The 20,177-nt window shown below is 32.2% G+C and overlaps 2 protein-coding genes across 2 annotated transcripts; one reads left to right on the top strand and one right to left on the bottom strand.

The window, feature by feature from the left end:
- Positions 1–1,882: 1,882 nt before the first annotated feature.
- LOC106658654 (DCN1-like protein 3) lies at positions 1,883–6,615 on the top strand. The gene is made up of 4 exons (XM_014380696.2): positions 1,883–2,113; positions 3,247–3,400; positions 3,460–3,842; positions 4,008–6,615. The coding sequence occupies exons 2-4, from the start codon at positions 3,319–3,321 to the stop codon at positions 4,590–4,592; spliced, it is 1,050 nt and encodes a 349-aa protein (XP_014236182.1). The 5' UTR covers positions 1,883–2,113; positions 3,247–3,318; the 3' UTR covers positions 4,593–6,615.
- Positions 6,616–6,713: 98 nt separating this feature from the next.
- On the bottom strand, positions 6,714–13,587 carry LOC106658642 (synaptogyrin). Its single transcript, XM_014380665.2, has 4 exons — positions 13,191–13,587; positions 10,317–10,540; positions 10,096–10,240; positions 6,714–10,008 (listed from the first exon to the last, which is right to left on the bottom strand). The coding sequence occupies exons 1-4, from the start codon at positions 13,290–13,292 to the stop codon at positions 9,811–9,813; spliced, it is 669 nt and encodes a 222-aa protein (XP_014236151.1). The 5' UTR covers positions 13,293–13,587; the 3' UTR covers positions 6,714–9,810.
- Positions 13,588–20,177: the final 6,590 nt, after the last annotated feature.

Genomic DNA, 20,177 nt, shown 5'->3' on the forward strand with positions numbered 1-20,177 from the left:
TTATGAACTCAATTTTTAATTCCTTTAACATTTTTTATGGGGTTGAAATGCATACAGAGAGTGTCCTCGAGGTGTGTACTAGGGCTGTGCGAGTACCCGATTTTTCAAGTTTTACTCGACTCGAACTCAAATTCGAGTTTGTTCGGGTACTTGAATTCGAGTACTCAATGAGCAAAAGTATAATATATATGACGAGCGCGGCGAGTATCATACTTATCAGCACGTACACGCAAAGGGAGGTACCTTGAGATTGTTAATTCATCATTTATTCACTTATAACTCAAATACATGGCGAAATTCGGAAAAACTCGAGTACCCGAAAATACTCGAGTACTCGATTCGAACTCGACGAGTCGATTTTAAAAATTCGGTTTAGAAAAAAATGTATGCAAATACAAACTTTTTAATGCTCGGTCAGTAAAAATCGGGGCTTCGGCATCACCTTACGCGTAAAGTATACCAAAAAGGTTCACGGAAACAGCTGTATCTCAGGGCAAAATTAAAATTTTTTGTGCCACCTCAACCTAAAGTAACATTTTACTCCCACTAACAAGGAGAGTCTTTCACCTGCGGGTCACAGATCCTTACCAAACTTGTTTGGGGGTCTCCTTGTACATAATAATGAAGCCCTCTATGGTTACTTTATTCCAATGGGCCCTGGAAACCATTATAAAGCACCATAAAGTATATAATATAATATAATGTATAAAATACCATATAATAGCGTATAATGGTATCAGGTTTACACAGTCAATTCTAACTGACTGAGAAGTATTTATACTTTGAGTTTTTAATGTCCAAAACACCTTTTCAATCAATAAATAATTTAACTCAATTGGTTTACTGAAAAAGTCTCAATGAGCGAACCAATTCAAGCTAAAATTTATGCATTTATCAACTAATATTTATATTAAATCATGTAAAAATGTTTTCATTTATAAAACTTACTGTTCTTTCTTTCTCACCTATTTCTGGCACTCAAAACATATGTAAATTCACTCCAGATAAGTGTCAGGAATAGGTGAAGAGAAGGGATATGTGAGTTATACAAATAAAAACATTTTCATATAATTTATATCAATATTTATTGTTTGGTACGTTAATTTTAGCTCAAATTGGTGCGCTTTTTAAAACTTAACACAGCAAACCAATTGAGTTCAATTGTTTATTGTTTGCAAAAGTGTTTAGAATCCATAAAAGTTCATGTAGAAATATTTTTGAGAGAGTTAGACTTGAACAAGGCCTGATACCAATAAGTGGTATTTTTTAACGTTATATTATATTTAATACTTTTTTCTGCTCTATAACTCTTTCCAGGGCCCATTGGAATAAAGTAACTATAGGGGGCTTCATTATCATGTAGAAGAAGACCCCTAAACAAGTTTGGTAAGGATCTGTGACCCGCAGATGAAAGGCTCTCCTTGTAAGCGAAATGAAAATGTTACTTTAGGCTGGGGGATTCACAAAAAATTGTATTTGCACCTATGTAACGAAAAAAGGAAGTTTCAGAGCACGTGATTAAATCGGCCTCGACTTCGCCTAGGCTGATAAATTACACATGCTCTGAGAATTTCCAGTTTTTCACTCCCTAGGTGTAAAATATACTACTGGAGTATCAAAAAATGCAATGCAAAAAGGAGAAAAAATCCTGTTAAAAATTCAATAAAAAAATTTTGAGTTTAAATTGTATCTAAATCCAGTTTAGTTGTAGTTGCGTAAATGTAATCAAAAATATTTTAGTATAATATTTCAAAATTATTATCATTTTCGAATTTTTCCGCGCGATTCCATTTCTTGTGTTCGAACTTCTGTCACTTTTAGATTAGCAGGGTTCGAAACGCTATAAATAGCGGTGCCGAGAATGTGTACAGAGCCACTTTGTTTTTTGCCTCTATTCCAGCAAGTAGTCAACGCTTTTATATCATTACTTGGCTCAATATTTGATTCTGTGTTATTGTTATATTTTAAACAGTGAATTCCTTTAGTTATTGAGATTTTTAAAGCTAGTGATTCGGTGGTTTAACAAAATTTTTAACACATAAAAAAATGTGGAACTCTAGTAAACACAGTAATCCTAGCGACCACGGCGTGATGCATTTTTACCAGATGCTTTGTGAGTTTGTATAAATAAAAAATTTTATAATAGAAATATCCCAATTTTTTATGTTTTTATTAACAGTAAATGTTATTTTTATGTGAAAACTACCAATATTTTCGTACAAGGAGCGTAAAATTGTCCACTATTTTTTCAATAATATTAACGAAAATGCTAGTTATATGTATTTTGAGGTTATATTAAAAGTCGAACTTATACTATAATTAATAAAGTTGATCAGTACTTGATCTTAACATCCATTGAAGATGTTTCTATCTATTTATTTACGAATTTGCATAGAAATCTAATTTTAACTCATAAATATTAACTCATAAGTCTTACCCCTACGGAAATTTATCATACACTAATTCTTAAAAACTCTTTTAAAGTCTGAATAAGTTTTAAAAATTCTTATAAATTTTCGGATTTCATACCATGATTTTTATGAGTTAATTAAACTTTATAAAAGTTTTAATTGATATAAAAAAATTGTAAAGATTTATGCGAAATCTAATATTTAGTTTCCAAAGTATTAAGACGGGTAAGGCAATCGCTTTCTTAATTTAAAAACATGTTTACAAGTGACATTAATTGTTTTAAAGAGTTACCAAGAGTTATTAAGTGTTGATAAAAGTTTTGAATAGTTTTAAAAATTTTTTTGATCGGTATCAACGTTCGCCAAAAGTCATGGTGAACAAATTTTACAGGTAACCATATGAACAATGTAGAAAAAAAATTAAAAAAAAACTTAACATTTTTGCTAAAAAATCGAGCCTCCACGAGATTTTATGAATTTTCAAAAACTCTTATGACCTCTTTAAAATCATTAATCAGGTGTGCAAAATCCTCATATTTTTAAGACTTTTTAAGACTGTTTTAGACCTTATAAAACTTTCGCATGAGAAAAATTTAAGTTGGGGTAACAATGACATTGACTGTTGAAATATTATTCAACGATTGAGTTAATTAAGAGCTTTTTCTCAATCTTTCATATCTAAGACTCACGGAATTAGAAAGCATTTTATTTCAGATTGATGCTTAATAAATATTTATAAAATATATTTACAAGTAGTTTCAAATTATGAATTTGAAGTCTCTTTAACTCTTGACCCTAAAAAATTGTCACTAATTTTTCTTTGAGCAAATTTCAGCTAAAAAAGCTAGTTCATGGTCTAATTATTGATGTGGCATAATTGGTGTTGTTGATACACTCAGTAATATCAATGGGCAATTGTTTATCGTGTTGCAAGGTGCCTACTGCATCAGGTGGGATGAATCAGTCAACTATCTTGGAACAAAAAAACGGTAGAACTATTGAAGTCCTATTGTTTTTAATCACACTAATATAAATGTTTCACTGATAGGGAGCTGTCAAGGACATTTGGTTCAAGCAGAAGAAAATCGCGAACTTCCTGATGATGTGGGTACAAGCAATAATTCTCGTAATGATGGGCATCGCAGATCCGCTCGATCTTGTCACTGTGACGCTAACAGAATGATATACCATCATATTGCACCATCGATAGTATCACCGTGTACTAGCTGCAATGATAATCGTACAGTACCCCTGGTAATGGTACCAACACCTTTAATGCAAACCACCGCTCCTAATGCTGGGTCAGGTCGTTCCAGGCCTCCTCGACGAAGACGACAGAGATCAAATGACAATAATACATCTATCATGAATCTTGATAATGAAAATAATGAAGAAAGGAACAAAATACAAGCGTTATTTGAAAAGTATAAGGTATTTATTGAAGTTTATTCCCGACCTACAAAATAACTTGACTTTAATTTTACAATTAACAAAGTTTTTCATATATTTTTTTCTCCTGTTTTCATAAAATTTAATATTATACAAAATCGGACAGTTTTCATTTTTTTTCACTATCATACAATAATTATATTTCAGGCACCAAACGGAAACGCAATATCTGTCGAAGGTATTGATTTATTGTGCAAAGATTTAAATCTTGCACCTACAGATTTTCAAATCTTAGTATTAGCATGGAAGTTAAATGCACGTCAGATGTGTAAATTTACACAAAAAGAGTTTGAAGATGGACTCAAGTCTATGAAAGTTGAAAGTATAAAGGAAATACGTGAAATTTTACCAACTATTTGTAATGAACTCGAAAAAAATCGTAAACTGTTTAGGGACTTATACAAGTTTGTTTATAAGTTCGGTTTGGATAATGAAATTGGTCAAAGAAATCTTCCTGCAGATATAGCAATTAAGCTTTGGATTTTAGTTTTTACAATACATAGACCAAATATTCTCGATAGATGGATAAACTTTTTAGAGTGCCGCAGAGTGAAATTTATTACACGTGATACTTGGCTAATGTTTCTAGCTTTTATTGATTGTGTAAAAGAAGATTTTTCAGATTATGATGAATCTGAAGCATGGCCTAGCCTATTTGACGAATTTGTGGAATTTGAAATAAATAATGGAATCGTCGTTGAACGTGAAGACTATGATGACGAAAATTTGTGATTTGTAAATAAATAACCGCAATGCACAAGGAAGTTACTGTAATATAAGATTTTTAAATCGTTAGATAATTGTGCAATTATTTATTATTATTTTTTATTGAAAACGAATAAAATTTTTATTCCGTTGAAGATACATTAAAAATGTACTGTTTTATAATTTATAATGTATCATTAATTTAATGGTGTAATTTACATTTAGTATAATGTGATATAACTTTCATTGTATACATGCACTTGATGGGGAGACTTTTATATTTTGATTTGTACAAAATTTCTCTTAGGAAAGAAACTGATATCATGTATGAAAGATGCAAATTGCATGTACATTTGGGTGACAGATTTGACAAGCGGAAAAAATGTAGGCTTAGTGATATAGGGTTCGCTTGTGTGTACAGGATTTGCGTCAAAAAAAAACAATACCTAGTACACGAGCTAGCATAGATAGTCCCGATTTCCCTATGTTTACGTTTTTATCGCGTGTAAGACTAATGTCACACAAGTATATACCAAATGTTAAACGATTCAGTTCCCTGCACAAAACGTAAGCCCAGTTTAGTCGGGGTCATCTGAGTGCATAACGTACGTCAATAATAACAATAGTATACACGTAAGCATGCGCATTGCCTGCTTCGCTCTGTTCATGTTTTCTGCTGAAAAGCGAATCGTTTTACATCTAATGTGATACAACCGAGTGTCTCTAATTTGGTATCGAGCAGAAAACGTAAATTTAGTGCACTAGCGACTCTGCTCATGCCAACCCGTGTACTATTAGGAAATGAGAAATTTCTATGACTGTATAAAGTGAGATTATGGAGAGCTACAGCAGCCAAATTAACGTCATATATAAAGTCACAACGCTTTAATCGGATAGAAGTTCTTTGACAAACATTTTTTTTCAGGAACATATTTGAATACAGATGATCTTTATCACATCAGATACTTAAAAAATGGTTGATTTATTTTTAAAAATTTATTAACTACTTGGCTCCCGTAAGAGCCTGTGTTTATGCCCGATCCTTCTGACATCTTGCCATAAAAATTTCTACCACACATTTCCTAATCGTTATTAATGTCGTTTATGTTCACCATAAAGACAGTTTTACAACATTATACGACTGGTTCGAACTTATTTCTGCTACAGCAAAGAAATTTAAACAAAGAGTTGTAGGGGTCACTCATGTGTATAAAATTATCGGCAATACTAACAATAGTATACAGGGTAGCATAGGCAGGGCCCTTAATTCGCTATGTTTACAATATCATCTTGCTGTTGTGGATTTTAACTGAAACCGATGTACTTACAAATAAAAATGAAAAATGTTTAATTGTAATAATATATTACTCATCTATAAATGATTTTATGAGAATAAAGATTCAACCATAATTTAAAAAGAAGCAATATCATACTTTAAACATATCAAATAAAAATTTATGAAAAGTTTAACTACCTTTCACTATTACAAAAATACGCTAGTATAAAGTACACGTAATAGAATCACTGGTCTTTTGAAGAAAGATTTTAAAATTTTGTGTAATTTGAACTTTAACAATGTGTGATTAATTTCATATAAATATATTTATATTAGCAAATTATTGTCTACGTCAATACTCAATTCTACTCAATTCTAGATATTCAAAATAGAATTCAGACTGAATATATTGCTTCATTGGACATTTTATATAATTATTACATGTAAATAGAAAATGTTTTTGTAAATAATGAATGTAAAAGTTTTTGAATATTATTGTAAAAACGATTTTCACGAAAAAGAATGACTCAAAATTGATTTAAATGTGTGATATTTGACCACTTTTCTATTTTGTTTGTAGTAAAAACGATATTTTATTAAAAAGAGTAAAAAAATTGAAATCATTGTACACACTTTTTCGCACTGGAATAAGTAAATAATTGGACTAGTTTTTTTATATTAAAAAATATCTTTACACTATGCAAAGTAGTGAAGTTATTTTATAATATTTTCGCGAATTGTATCATATGAATCTTTCATCGTTTAAAAAGACTGAGAAAAATACATTCAATATTTTTCAACCATAGCATTTTGATTGATAAAACGTATTTTATTACATAGTTGGAGTAAGGTTTAATCATAAATTGGAACCGTTTAACACAATAAATAATTTCATTTATTTTTAGTTGAATTCAATTAAAAGTATGGATCCTGAAAAATGGATTTTTATGATACATTTTATCAGAAAAAACCAATTTACAAATGATATTTATTGATATCTCAATTCAAAATTTACTAGTAGGTACAAGGTACAATTTTTTATAATTATAGCCAGTTATACCACAAACGGCATTTAACAGAATTGGTTTTCGTCCTTAGATAATTTACATTTATTTTTAAGTTAATTTAGCACAGACTTTTCAGCCAGAAACTTTTTTTAACAGTTCACAAATATATTCCTTTACGATTGATTTTCGTTTAATTGGAATGTTATAATAGCAGCTGATTTCACATATCAGAACTCACATCGTAAAAGTCTAATCAAATCATCGATGTGAAAGGGTTATTGAAGTATTAATAGTGATAAAAATATACAATTTATTTTCACTTTGAAAATAATCAAAACTTTCTCATCGTCCGCGTGATTGAATTTATTTACACACAGCTTATTTTCTTATTTTTTTATTCAATGCAATTCTGATAAAATATGCCTCGATAAAAAAATAAAAAATACAACAATAAAAAGGAGACTAGAGTTTTATCAGAAATATTCAGATTATTTAGACGCTCCTAAGTGAAAAGTAATCTCTCAACAAACTAATTTGAATGCTTATGTATTATGTTCAAGAGATGCATATGGTCGATTTTTTTCAGGAATTTCATCAAATAATTATCAACTTTAATCATCGTTATTTACGCTAGAAGTTCAAATTGGGTAATACACTTATGACCAGATCAACGTGGAAGTGTTTTACATCAATCATATCGTAAATAAATGATAACTATTCATTTTTTGTAACAATACTATCTATTATTTTTCTCCTAAATTATAATGAAAATTTATATCAATTTTTAATATTTTAAAAGCTTTCAAAATCTACATTGTTGATACATTATTAAATCAATAAGCACATTAAATGAACTCAAAATGACTTAAATTAAGAAAGCCTATTTTTTTTTAATAATTCTCTCGCTGGGCAGTGAAATCAACATTATCTAAAAATTAGTTAACATTATTGTTGACATGTTGAGCGCATGTAACTTTTAATGCTCTATTAAAATAAGCGCTTGAACAAAAGTAATAAAGAAAAATTGTTGTCACAATAATTCAAATGCAATATAGCAAGCTACTATTTCATCGACTTATTTCTACATATTATATAACTTGAATCTGATGCATTTTTGTTCAGCTAACTTGAGATGTTAACATCATTTAACTCTTACTTTCTGTCCTTATTAAATATATGATATTATTGTTATAATTTATATAATATATATTTACGTACGACCATTATAGAAGCACTTTTGTCTTTTGTATATGCATTTTTCGTCAATAATATCTTTAGCAGACATTTCATTTTTCTTTATAATTTTGAATTCAATAACTTGCGTTCCGTACATTCACCTCATGCACTTAAAATTTGATGTTCAATATATTGTGCAAAATCATAAACTATTATGAGTTATTTTTCAACTCAACCTTAATTAATTATTACAAAAAAATTACGCCACTTTCTACCAAAATTTAATAATAGTAATTTACGATACAAGTAACGTGGCAACTTTGTCACACACCACAGAGCTTTTGTAACGATCGGGCCCAAAACTATGCCTTACCATAAACAGCCTATTTGTGGTATAATTGTATCGATAGTAATTTTTGTTCTTCTTCTTATTGTAATTTTTCAACCAGCGACTTATTATTGATAAGCGAAACTTATTTAATAATGAAGTTATGGATAATCGAAAAAATGAAGTGTTTACTTAATACCAATTACTTGTATAATCTATGAAAATGAAATTTTTAATAACAAAACAATCGGATGTGTGAATTTTAAATGGTTCTTTTCTATCGACCACTTTTTTGATTCATTAAATAAATTGAAAGATTATTTATTAGACGAGAATAATTTATTTTATTTTCTAAAAACATTTTTATTCACAAGTTATGGAATAACTGATCATGTAAAAAGAAAAATTTCATACATGTTAATTTTGTTGGCTTATACGTCATTCGAATTCTTCAAATATTATTAACGAATAATTTTAGTTTTATTCCATCAACAAGTAACGGTTATCCATTAGTATTGCTGTAGTTAAGGAGAGACTAGCAGCAATTAGCGACTATAACAGTTTGGCAATTTTAGATTACATCAAATTTTCGTATCTTCTCATGCTAAAGAAAAATGTATGCCTGAAAGATTAAATTTTACTCTAAAAGTATTAAACTAGTCGCAAAAGCATTTTGGGACACTGTATCTATAATCACTAACAATGATGTTTAACTTTCGATAATTTAACGAATCAAAGATCCATAAAATATGAGTATGGACGTTTTTTGCATGAATACTTGATTATAATGTATCTATGAGGTCGCAAAATTTGCATGTTTTTATTTTATCCGGTAGTGAACGTTCATCTTAAATTTAAAATAAGAAGAAAACAAGCAGAGAAAACAAAAAAGTTTGTTTTCAAACTAATTTTGTCATTTTCTCAAATGCTTATTTTTGAAGACATTCAAATATACATTATACATAAATGTGCTGGAATTATTGATCATTTTAGGTTTTAAACAGGATCGGTCTCTACTTTTGTAGAATTTAATATATCTTGACTTAACATGAGGCCTTTTTTATGGCACAATCTTTATACTTTACGCTTTTTAACATTCACTTTTGGTTCCCTTTGTTGCGCCCTTATACTTGTTTATTTTTCTATATAATAACGATTATTTTATACAATTAATGTGTTATTTGTCCTGAAATCTCATGAAACAATGATTGATCACTTGATGTAAATCCAAATTAATTTATTTATTATGTTTTTGGCTTTGAAAAAAAATTTAATGATATATTTTAAAAATAAATGCATTGTTAAAATCAATTAGCGGCAAAAAAAACAAAAGAAATGATTGATTTTACATAAGATCAATGATTGACCCAGATCCTACATGAGTATAACATAACGCTCTTGTTATATCGCAAAAATTACCATTGGGTATTAGTCGTTGGTTGTGCACTGTTTGGCCGATTAATAAGTAGGAGCCTGGAAATCGCCCATTCCTCTCTGTTGCTGTTGACCAAAGGGAGGTTCTTGATATGCGGCGTCTGTTGCGTCAGGGTAACTCGTGTATCCTTGGCTCTGCGATGGGTCAGCTTCATAGCTCTGAGTGAATGCGGCATCGGTTCCCTGCTTGAATCTCTGAAATGCGAACCATGCACATCCTGCCTACAATGGGATAACATAAGACGTTAGAGTTGGATTAAAGATGGCCATTATAATTTTTGAATTAAATAGCAAAATCGTGGAGCTTACCCAAGAAAAAATGGAAAAGAAACAGAACGCAATGGCTCCTTGCACATTATTTTTACCATAGTCGCTCGCCGGAGTGGATTTGTTCCAGGCATTAGTTAAATAACAAAACCCAACGAAGTAAAGAAATGACCAGAATCCAGAGAAGCTGAAAAGTTATTATAAGTATTTTTTTTCAGCAGAAATAAAGAATGATTAGAAATGTGTTGAAAAAGTAAGTATACCCGAGGTCTCCCAAAACGTAGTGCTTTCTTGTCTTGACCGACGACATTTGTTCGAAAAGATATTCACCGGCTAAAAAACCGATGCTTGCCAAAAAGGCTATGACGCCAATGCCTGTGCCATAGTTACACGCATTTGCATCTCTGTTATACAGACATATATCTTTTCCGTCCTCTTCAATATATCCTTTGCTACTTATGCATCCAAAAACAATAATGGAAAACAGCTGAAAAAGAGATGATGATTTATTAAATTTCTTTGCGATTCATTGTGAGTTGTTATTTTTATGATATAATTGACATAAAAAGTTATATCATATATAAAAGTAAATTTAGCACTAACAAGTGTAATTATATTACGAGCAGTACTCGGGTCATGGGGGACTAGTTTTTAAATATGATTCTTGCGTATGCTATTGTGTATCAATGTAACTCATGTCACTTCGTCCAGTGCAACACTACAAGCTGGGCAAGTACGCGTAATGTAGAGCTCTCAGTACTTTTCACATTGCTCATTTGTGAAGATGCAAGATATGGCATAGGATTAAGCATTAAACCGGTGGTTTCTTCATTATCATGCATCGCAGCCTTTGAACATACAGCTGTTGAACTTTATCAAATTGTTGGAACATTTTTATATTTTTGATATATTTTTGATATATTTTTGATGGGACTGTCGCGAGGCAGCCGTTAGTTAAGCGAAAGTTTAGTTGCACTACTATACTACACATATCTTATCTCTATATATCACGCGTTGAATGAATCTCGCGTTAAAATTCTGGCTTCCCCAACAAATCTGGAAAATCGATGACTAAAAAAAAAATAATTTTGTTATATATATACCTTGTATTTACAATGTATATAAATAATAAATACCTTGTATTTGCAAGGTATGTACATTGTACAAGGTATATACATTATATAAATATACCTGGTACATACCTTGTAAATACAAGGTATATACATTATATATACCTGGTATATACCTTGCGAAAACTTATTTTATATTTTTTGCTTTCTTAAAAATTCTTACAAAACTCCACCGAGCGAGCGTTAGTGAGCGAGGTAATCTGCTAGTTAAAAATAAACGTGCGTAACCAATTATGAAATTAATACCTCCTACTTAATCCGTCGCACACACATACATTCAAAAAATGATTGGTTTTTGCGTGGTGAAAAAAGACTGATGGTCAGTTTATTTTTGCAATGCGGTCCATTCATTTATCAAGTACTCGGCGGTTAGAGTTTGTTGCTGCGGTATTTGACAAAAACATTGACACTTCTGAGCCATTTTTTAAAATAAAAAAAGTTTACTGCTAAGTGCAGTAATGAGTGCTTAACTATCACAAGCTTGGCTGAATTATGGGAACTTTTGGGAGTATGACATTTAACGCTGCTGACAATTTCAACAAACCTAAGATTTAGCATCAGAGCGGTGATGCCATGACTGATGCATCCGACTTGTAGTTGGTACAATACTAGCAATTAGGTATAATCAAGGGTTAATATTATGAAAATGAATGGTTCTAGTTCAGGGCAAGCGATAATACATGTATTCAGTCATTTTTAGGAGTTGAGATCAAAGAAGATGACTAGTACGAGACGGTGTAAAAAAAAATAGGTTGGGGTTTGGGAGCTAGAAAAAGTATCGCGAGTACTAATGCAAGCAGGTTTCTGGACAATCTAGCCCAGCATAGCTATCTCGCGCGGTATATCTGCGTATTAAGTTTACTGCACGTGGACAGCGATGCTGCGCATGAGGGTGATGATGGCTGCAATTATTCATTATATATCATCGACTTTTGAAAGCGAGATCGAAAATGCAATGCTGTCAATTTGTGCGTTTCATCATTATGCAATAGAAAAGTCAATAGAGGGCGATACTGATCTTATTTTAAAATAATACAGGGCTCTGTATCTAGCGTACATTGATAAGTTCATCCTCGACCTAGAAAATCAGCCTCAGTGTGTCATTGTCTAGAACAACGATTTACACAGAACGTCATAAACTTGCAGTATATAGATGAGTATATAGATATAGGAGTAGCCCCTATTGCCTCGCGTTGGAATAGAGCACCCCGCAATAAAGCCAGTCTTCTTTCCCTACATTTGTGTATCGTAGTATCACGTGTCACGTGAATCACATTGGGTAAATTAAGTGATGGGGCCATTTCATCCATGCTCGCAATCGATAATCAACGAGGAAAAAGTTCAAATAGCTCGTGGCCGTAAACACGTGCACGTGTGTTGACACGCAATACGCGAGGAGTCGAGTTTCATCGACTCGAGCAGTTGTACCTATTTTTCTCATTGGTCGCCATTACCAAGTACAAGATTGTTATTTATTTCGAAGCGAGCAACAAGGCAGAGGAGTGCAAGTGCATAGGAATAAGCAGGCACAACGAGGGTGCGATGCGCGAGCCAAAAGAAAAGGAGAGACAAGTACGCTAGCGACCAGTAGGCTTTGCGTCGTTCGCGAGAACGTAGGACGTGGGTGTAGAGCGCGAGTGTTCGCGGAGAGGCGCGCGCACCTATTCCACATCCACCTTTGTGTGACACGCTCGCTCAAGGATCTCTAGACCGGTCGATGCGGGCAAAGATCCTTGTATTATTGCGAGCGACGCAGTATCATCGCGAGCCAATCGAGCCCGAGCGAATGACATTTTGTCGCTTTTGTCCGGCGCTCTTGGGCACTTGTTCCATCGGCCGAGGAAAAGCTGCGGCCAGGCGACGTCGAGCAAACTTGTCGCCGAAATACTCGAGCTGCCGAGGCCAAAAATCAATATCGATACGCGCGAAACTAGCGCTGGCGGAAGCAGCCTAGCTGTTGCTCTCCCAGCCGATTCGCGCGAGTATGAAAGAAGATGGGACACTTACGAGGCAAACTGCTCGGAGGATGACCTGAGGTCTCTGCACGAAGGCGATCGGATCAAAGGCAGCACCTGCCTTGCCACCCCCGTAGGCACCGCCGACGTCCATGTTTCAGCAGGCGATTCGTCGTCAGCTCAGCTAATCGCGACTAATCGAACGTGCCCCAAGGCGATCGATCGCAGTCCTCGCGGGTCTTGCTCTCGGCTAATAACGGCAGGACGACGCGACTCGGACTCGATCCGATGCAAAAACCGCTGATGCACCGCCAGGCCTCGATTGCAGTTGGACTTGCGTGGCAGCTTTCGATCGTGCTGTGCTTTTGCGCGGAACTGCGCGCCCCGCTCAGAGTGGCCGCGACGCTGACACTACGGATCGCTCGCTGCTCCCGACTCCCTTGCTTACCCCCGAGTACGACGCTTGTAGGGGCTGCTGCTGCTGCTGCTACTGCTGCTGGCTCTCTGCGCAGCTATCCACACTGCCCCACTGAGTCGATAAAAAGGGCTTCGACGCGTTTCGCGCGCAACGCGCCACAACTCATCTACTCTATACTACTTTTCATCGCGCCGCGCGCTACCTTTAAACGATTCTCACTCTACGACCATTCATTCATTCGTCTATATTGCATAAAAATATTACTCTACTCGTTTTGCAGAAAAAGCATATCCACACCCGTTGCATAAAGTACTCATTTCTGATCTTCTGATCTTGAACATGAGGAACATTTCATCCAACGCTTTTTGGTGCTCTAGTATTGTCGGGCTAAGCCGGGCTCATTGGACCGACCCAATTTTTCATGTTTACCTGCGTTTGAGGCACGTGCTTTACACATCCTTACTCCTAATTAACTCCTTATTTAGGAGTTTACGCCTAGAGTCATCAAAAAAAATTATGATATAAATCTTGGTTTATTATAATTGCCCGATTATCGGTTCACAGCACTGAATCTGCACAGCACTGAATCTTTCAAGTCTATCATCGTCATCTTTCCCGCCCATGTACCGAAGAATCCTTGCATATTGGCTAAATTCGAATATCACACCCCTGAAATTTGACCACTTTCTTTCTGCCGTAATCCAGAGCCATAAAGTACAATGGTAAATTATCTTACTAATGATTTTGGATAGCCCGTAAATTAATAAAAATTGTGCTACATTATCGTGTATGTTATAAAACATTGTTATGAAATGCAAAATTAAATTACAATTTTTACATATTTTTACATGTTCTTGTTCTCAAAAACTTATTTAAAATTACAAAACGAAATAAGTTAATTTCTGCTGGGGGATTCATGGAAAATAGTATCCCTATTAACATTCAATGTTGTCTAAACGTTTTTTAAACGTTTAATGTGCAACCTTTAAACGTTTAAGAAAAGGGTTGAATAAACATTGAAGTAACGTTGCATAAACGTTTAAATGTCCGCTTCCTAAAATCTTCTAATCGATGTATCAACGTTATAACAACATTGAGTAAACCTTAATTAAAAGTGTTAATCAATCAACTACGCGTTCACTTAAACTGTGAACTGCTCGGTGTACCCTGACCAGCGCTTTCATTAAATACATGTATGTTTACGTATAATTTCCCTTAAATTACTTTTTGTGTAAATCTGAATCAATTGATTATACAATTGAGTAGATGGGGTTTTAGAAGAGAATCTGATACCATAAATACACTCTCTTACCTAAAAGATGTCTCGTATTTTTTAGGTAAATCAAAAAAACCATTTGCCGAATTTTTAATCTAGATTATTTTGAAGTAACGAATGATGGTCATAATTTAAAAGTGAGTATTGAGCATTTAATAATGGAAACCACAAACACTTTCAAAACAAAGAATAACAACACTTAAACTACTCGATATATGGTATCAGATTCTCCTCTAAAAACCCATCTACTCAATTGTATAATCAATTGATTCAGATTTACACAAAAAGTAATTTAAGGGAAATTATACGTAAACATACATGTACTTAATGAAAGCGCTGGTCAGGGTACACCGAGCAGTTCACAGTTTAAGTAGGAATCAGCACGTTTATAATTAAAAAGTGCCTCATTTTGCAATTTTCTGAACGCGTAGTTGATTGATTAACACTTTTAATTAAGGTTGACTCAATGTTGTTATAACGTTGATACATCATTTAGAAGATTTTAGGAAGCGGACATTTAAACGTTTATACAACGTTGCTCCAACGTCTATTCAACCCTTCTCTAAAACGTTTAAAGGTTGCAAATTAAACGTTTAAAAAACGTTTAGACAACGTTGAATGTTAATAGGGAAGATTTTTTCTCATCACTCTGAGATATCAAGTTTCTGGCCAACCAGAGGTGTTACAAAAACTGTTCAAGATACCTGTAAAAGCAACGAAAACAATGAAGAAATAATCAAAGAACAAATTCCTAATCAATCATACACTTATGTTGATGAATTTGATACTATTCATAAAATGAAATATGATGTTAATTACAGTAAAATTATCAATTCAATTTCGTGCAACAAATTAGAAATTATTTATTTTTCAAAAGAGCAGCTTGACCTGTTAAAGGATGTTATTAATTGTAAATTGCCAATATCATTTATTGTACTAAGTAATATTATTGATAAAACAAAAATGAGAAGTCACATCAGTGAACCAGTTTCATATCTATCATTATCTTGTGGAATGGAAAACCAAGTAATATCTTTAGCTCAAGGCCTTTCAGAATCTATAGATAAATTATTTGTTTCTAATTTTATTTTGCGCATTTTGAAGACAAGAATACCATTACCTTCAAATTTGACAATCATTTATGATCAGAGAATCATGGATGGCATTTGTCAGCAGTTAATCAGTGCACTTTTGAGGAGTACATTTCAAAATGTTATAACAATATTGAAGTTCCAGTTAATTTACATATAGATATTGTAAGTTTATTAATAGCTATTATTTTTTATATCAAATGTGTCATTCAATTAAGTTTATGTTCGAATCGTGAAGATTTTGATAGCATGGTTAAAGATATATTTATAGTTATGTTTTCTTCTGTAGAAATGATAAATACGCCAAGATTAGTGTTGGAAAACCAGTTCAATAATTCAAAACTTAAAGATAAGTTTAATCGTTTTCAATCATATGAAAAAGAAGAAAATTGTGCTTATATTTTTACAAATAAAATTGAGGTGAATGTTAAAACTAGTAATGAAACAGAATTTCACATAGAAAAAATAAAAAGTAGTTCAATAGATTATATAGATAGTAGTATGAAAACAACAAAGCCAAATGCTTACTGTTTGCCAGGACTATATCCAGAGTTTAAACTTTTCTTAAGTTATTTTCCATCTTGGATCAATATGAAAGATGAATACAACCAATAAAGTCTGTTGCAGTTCAAAAACCCCAACTTAAGCCAAAAAGTACTGAATATTTACAAAATAACTGTAATGAAAAAGTAATTAATGACAAAGACGCCTTTGACCACGAAATAGAATTAGATAATTCAGAAAACCAATTGGTACATATTCAAGATAAAACATCTAATTTTGTTGGGAAACATTTATTTTCATTGAAACAATTTTTGCCCATATCTACACAACCATCAACAAATATTTTTAATGTTAAAAGCCAAGCCAAGCCAAAAAAAAGTGAGTATTTGCAAAAAAATTGCAATGTCAAAATCATTAATAATAAAGATGCTGTTACTGATGAAATAGGAGTAGATCATCCAGAAATCCAATTATCAGCCCATAATCAAAATTTAACAACGTCTAATACTGTTAAAGAAGATTTTTCCAAAAAGCAACAACTTTTACACAAATATACACAACCATCAAAAGTCACTTCCAAACTTAAAAAATCCCCAGTCAAGCCCAAAAGTAGAAAATATTTGGATGCTTGCTCTGGCAGGAAAACAATCCATCAACAGACATCAACATCAACTCGGAATAAATCATTAAGATATCAATTAGTTCAAAATGAGTCACCAAATGGTGTAAGAATGATAAATAGAAAGTTATATGTATTGGAAAATTTGTCTGCCATTGATAGCATCATGGAAGTGGTCAAATTTTCGTTTTTGAATTATAACGATTTTAAGACTAGTAAGGACTTGAAATGTTCAAAAATTTGTAACAATGTTTGCTTAGTTAGATGTTTACTTCATTGCTTAACTTCTGGTCGATTTGTTAAATTTTATAACACTCGTGCTAAAGTGATGTTAAAAATAGGATCTTCTCAAGGAGACAGCATAAGCATCAATGAAAAGGTTGGATTAATTTTTGAAAAATTAATGAAACTCCACTATTCTCATGAAGTAACTGGACTTTGCCTTATGTGCAAAGAAGTATTTTGTTGCGATATGAAACGATTCTGGTTTTCAGGAACTGCGATAAGTTCACAATTGTAAATTTGGAGAAACTTGTCCAAAGTAACTTTTCAATAATTTGCACATAAAATGTGATTGTTGCAGCGATGATTGCATCGTATCATACAAGTTTGGAGCTTATCTTGCTATTAATATTGAAATATTACAATTGCCAATGAAGCTTGATGAAATCTTAAATCAAATAGTACTTTTAAATTCCAACCAGGAATCTAATACATTTGTTCTTTCTGGAGTTATTGAAACTGATGAAGAGGCTCTTAATCCCGGCTTAAAGTAATGATATCATTTCGGATATCATTCCGATATCATATCGGATATCATAATGATATCATAATGATATCCGAAATGATATCATTCAGGATAAAATGTGGGACTCCATAAAAAAAATTTATACATATAATATTTTAATTTTGATTTAACCCTTTAACGCCCGAAATGACCATTTTTGGATAACATATATAGCGATGAATTACACCGACTAAAAATTGTTTAAAATACTTTTTAGACATCATTTTTTTCGTAAAATTTTATGTACTTTTCGAATCTGGGGTCAGAATTTTCAAAAATTTATTTAATAAAAAGTTATAAACAATTTTGTAAAAAATAACATGAAATTTCGAAAAAAAAACTCGTTTCACTCAAATTTCAACGCAGAAAGAAGATTCGCTCGTGCGTCTCACCGCACGCATATAAATTTGGTCAATAACATGTATACTTTATTGTAAAATTGTTATAATTACGAAATTTAAGATGGCGATCATAAAAATTGACTCCCGAAGACCTGTATGGCATAAAATGATTTCTATGATTTTTAACTCGATAACCATCATTTTTACGAGAAAAAGTTGTAGAATAAAAAGTGTTTGGAATTAATTAAAGAACACTACGCCTGATTTTTTTCAGACTTTTTGGAACTATTTTTGGATTTTTGGATAACACGATTCTTTCAAAAATCCAAAATCTATTACCTGTAAACCATTTGTGTGATACTATTTCGTATATGAAAGATTTAGATTAGTTTACCTATTTAGTTGTAAATCATAAAATAATCTACACAAAGAATGTTAATATCAACCATAAGGAATAATATTTCAAAATTTTAAATAATTAGCGTTTATTTGGTGATCAGTTAATCACAAGTCATTAATTATAATTTATCTGTAATTAATTTTGAAATAAAATTTTGTATATAAGCTTTTATTTTAAATAAAATTATTTAACCAATGATCATAATACTTATAGTACTTTTCTCTTCATGAATACATTCATTGATTATACCGCCACGCTCCCTAGTGGTCAATTTGGGTACTAAAGGAAAGGGAGAATATTCGAAAAATAGCATGTATTTTCATGTAAATGTGAAAAATAAATATTGTTACACGCCCAATTTTATTTGTTTGTTATTTTTAATTGAAAGTTTATACCTTAATATTATTTTAAGAATTTTAACGGCATTCAAAAGATCATTTCTTTATCTTAAAATAATCAAAACAAAATGCCGAACTTCTGCCGGTCTGCACTGATCGTTATTTGTTATGTGCATTAACACAAATGTTGTTTGTTGCTCAACTTTTTCAAGTGCCTACACGTACTCTTTTGTTATTAAAAAATGGATACATTAAGTCTGGAAATAAATATAGAAGATATTTTAGCAATATTAGGTGATTCAAAGAGACCGATTATTGAAGGAGAAGCGGTTTTGCCCGCAGAGCATATATCTTGTTGTGCGGTTTTAAATTTCGTGACGACAAAAACATTAATTTATTAGCTTATGTGGTTCAATTTCCAAAATTCATGGTGAACCTCATGAGGTAAATATTGAATTGTCAATTACAAAAGATGCCAAAATCATCCAATGTAAATGTTCCTGTGCACTGGTCTTGGAGGAAAATGCAAGCACATATTTTCAACATTATTACATGTAAATAGGTGAGTTACTAATTACTTTTTATATCCATATTTAAACCTAACTTTTATGCATATTTTAGAATTAGAATGCAAAATGTGCAACAAGTTAAAAGATCATACTTCTCATTGATAAACATTTCAGGTGAACCGGATGGTGAGGCAGCTATCCATTTTTCAAAGAGGCGAAAGACAGATTACATAATTAATATAACTCCTTACAATCCGGATTACCTTTTGCATCTGTCTTTGGTCCATAGTTTACTAGATAAGAGTGACGAACATCTAAGATCAGTGAAAGTTGATGTTGATTGTCAGAGCGAAAAAAAATGTCAAGATTACTTATACAGAAGCTGTGAAATTATTTATGGACACTCTTGGGCAAAGTAATATTATATGGAATAATGCCAGAAAGTGTAGAATTACTGGTAGCATATGCTATGAGTTATATACTTATTCATTTAATGCTAATCCAGATTGGATGAAAAAATGCGAAAGTGTATTTTATTCTAATTTCAAAGGGAACACAAGTACTAATCATGGTATTCGCTCCATGAAGATAAGGCTATTCTTAATTGTATGAACAAAATCTTGATGTTAATGTAGAAAAAACAGGCTTTCTAGTCAATCCAACTTGCCATTGGTTGGGATTTAGCGCTGATGGAGTACAATGGGACTCAAAATTGCTTATTGAAATAAAATGTCCTGAACGAGGAAATGCAGTGTC

This window comes from Trichogramma pretiosum, unplaced genomic scaffold, assembly GCF_000599845.2.
Source record: "Trichogramma pretiosum strain Unisexual culture from Peru unplaced genomic scaffold, Tpre_2.0 scaffold5, whole genome shotgun sequence".
NCBI classification, from domain to species: Eukaryota; Metazoa; Arthropoda; class Insecta; order Hymenoptera; family Trichogrammatidae; genus Trichogramma; species Trichogramma pretiosum.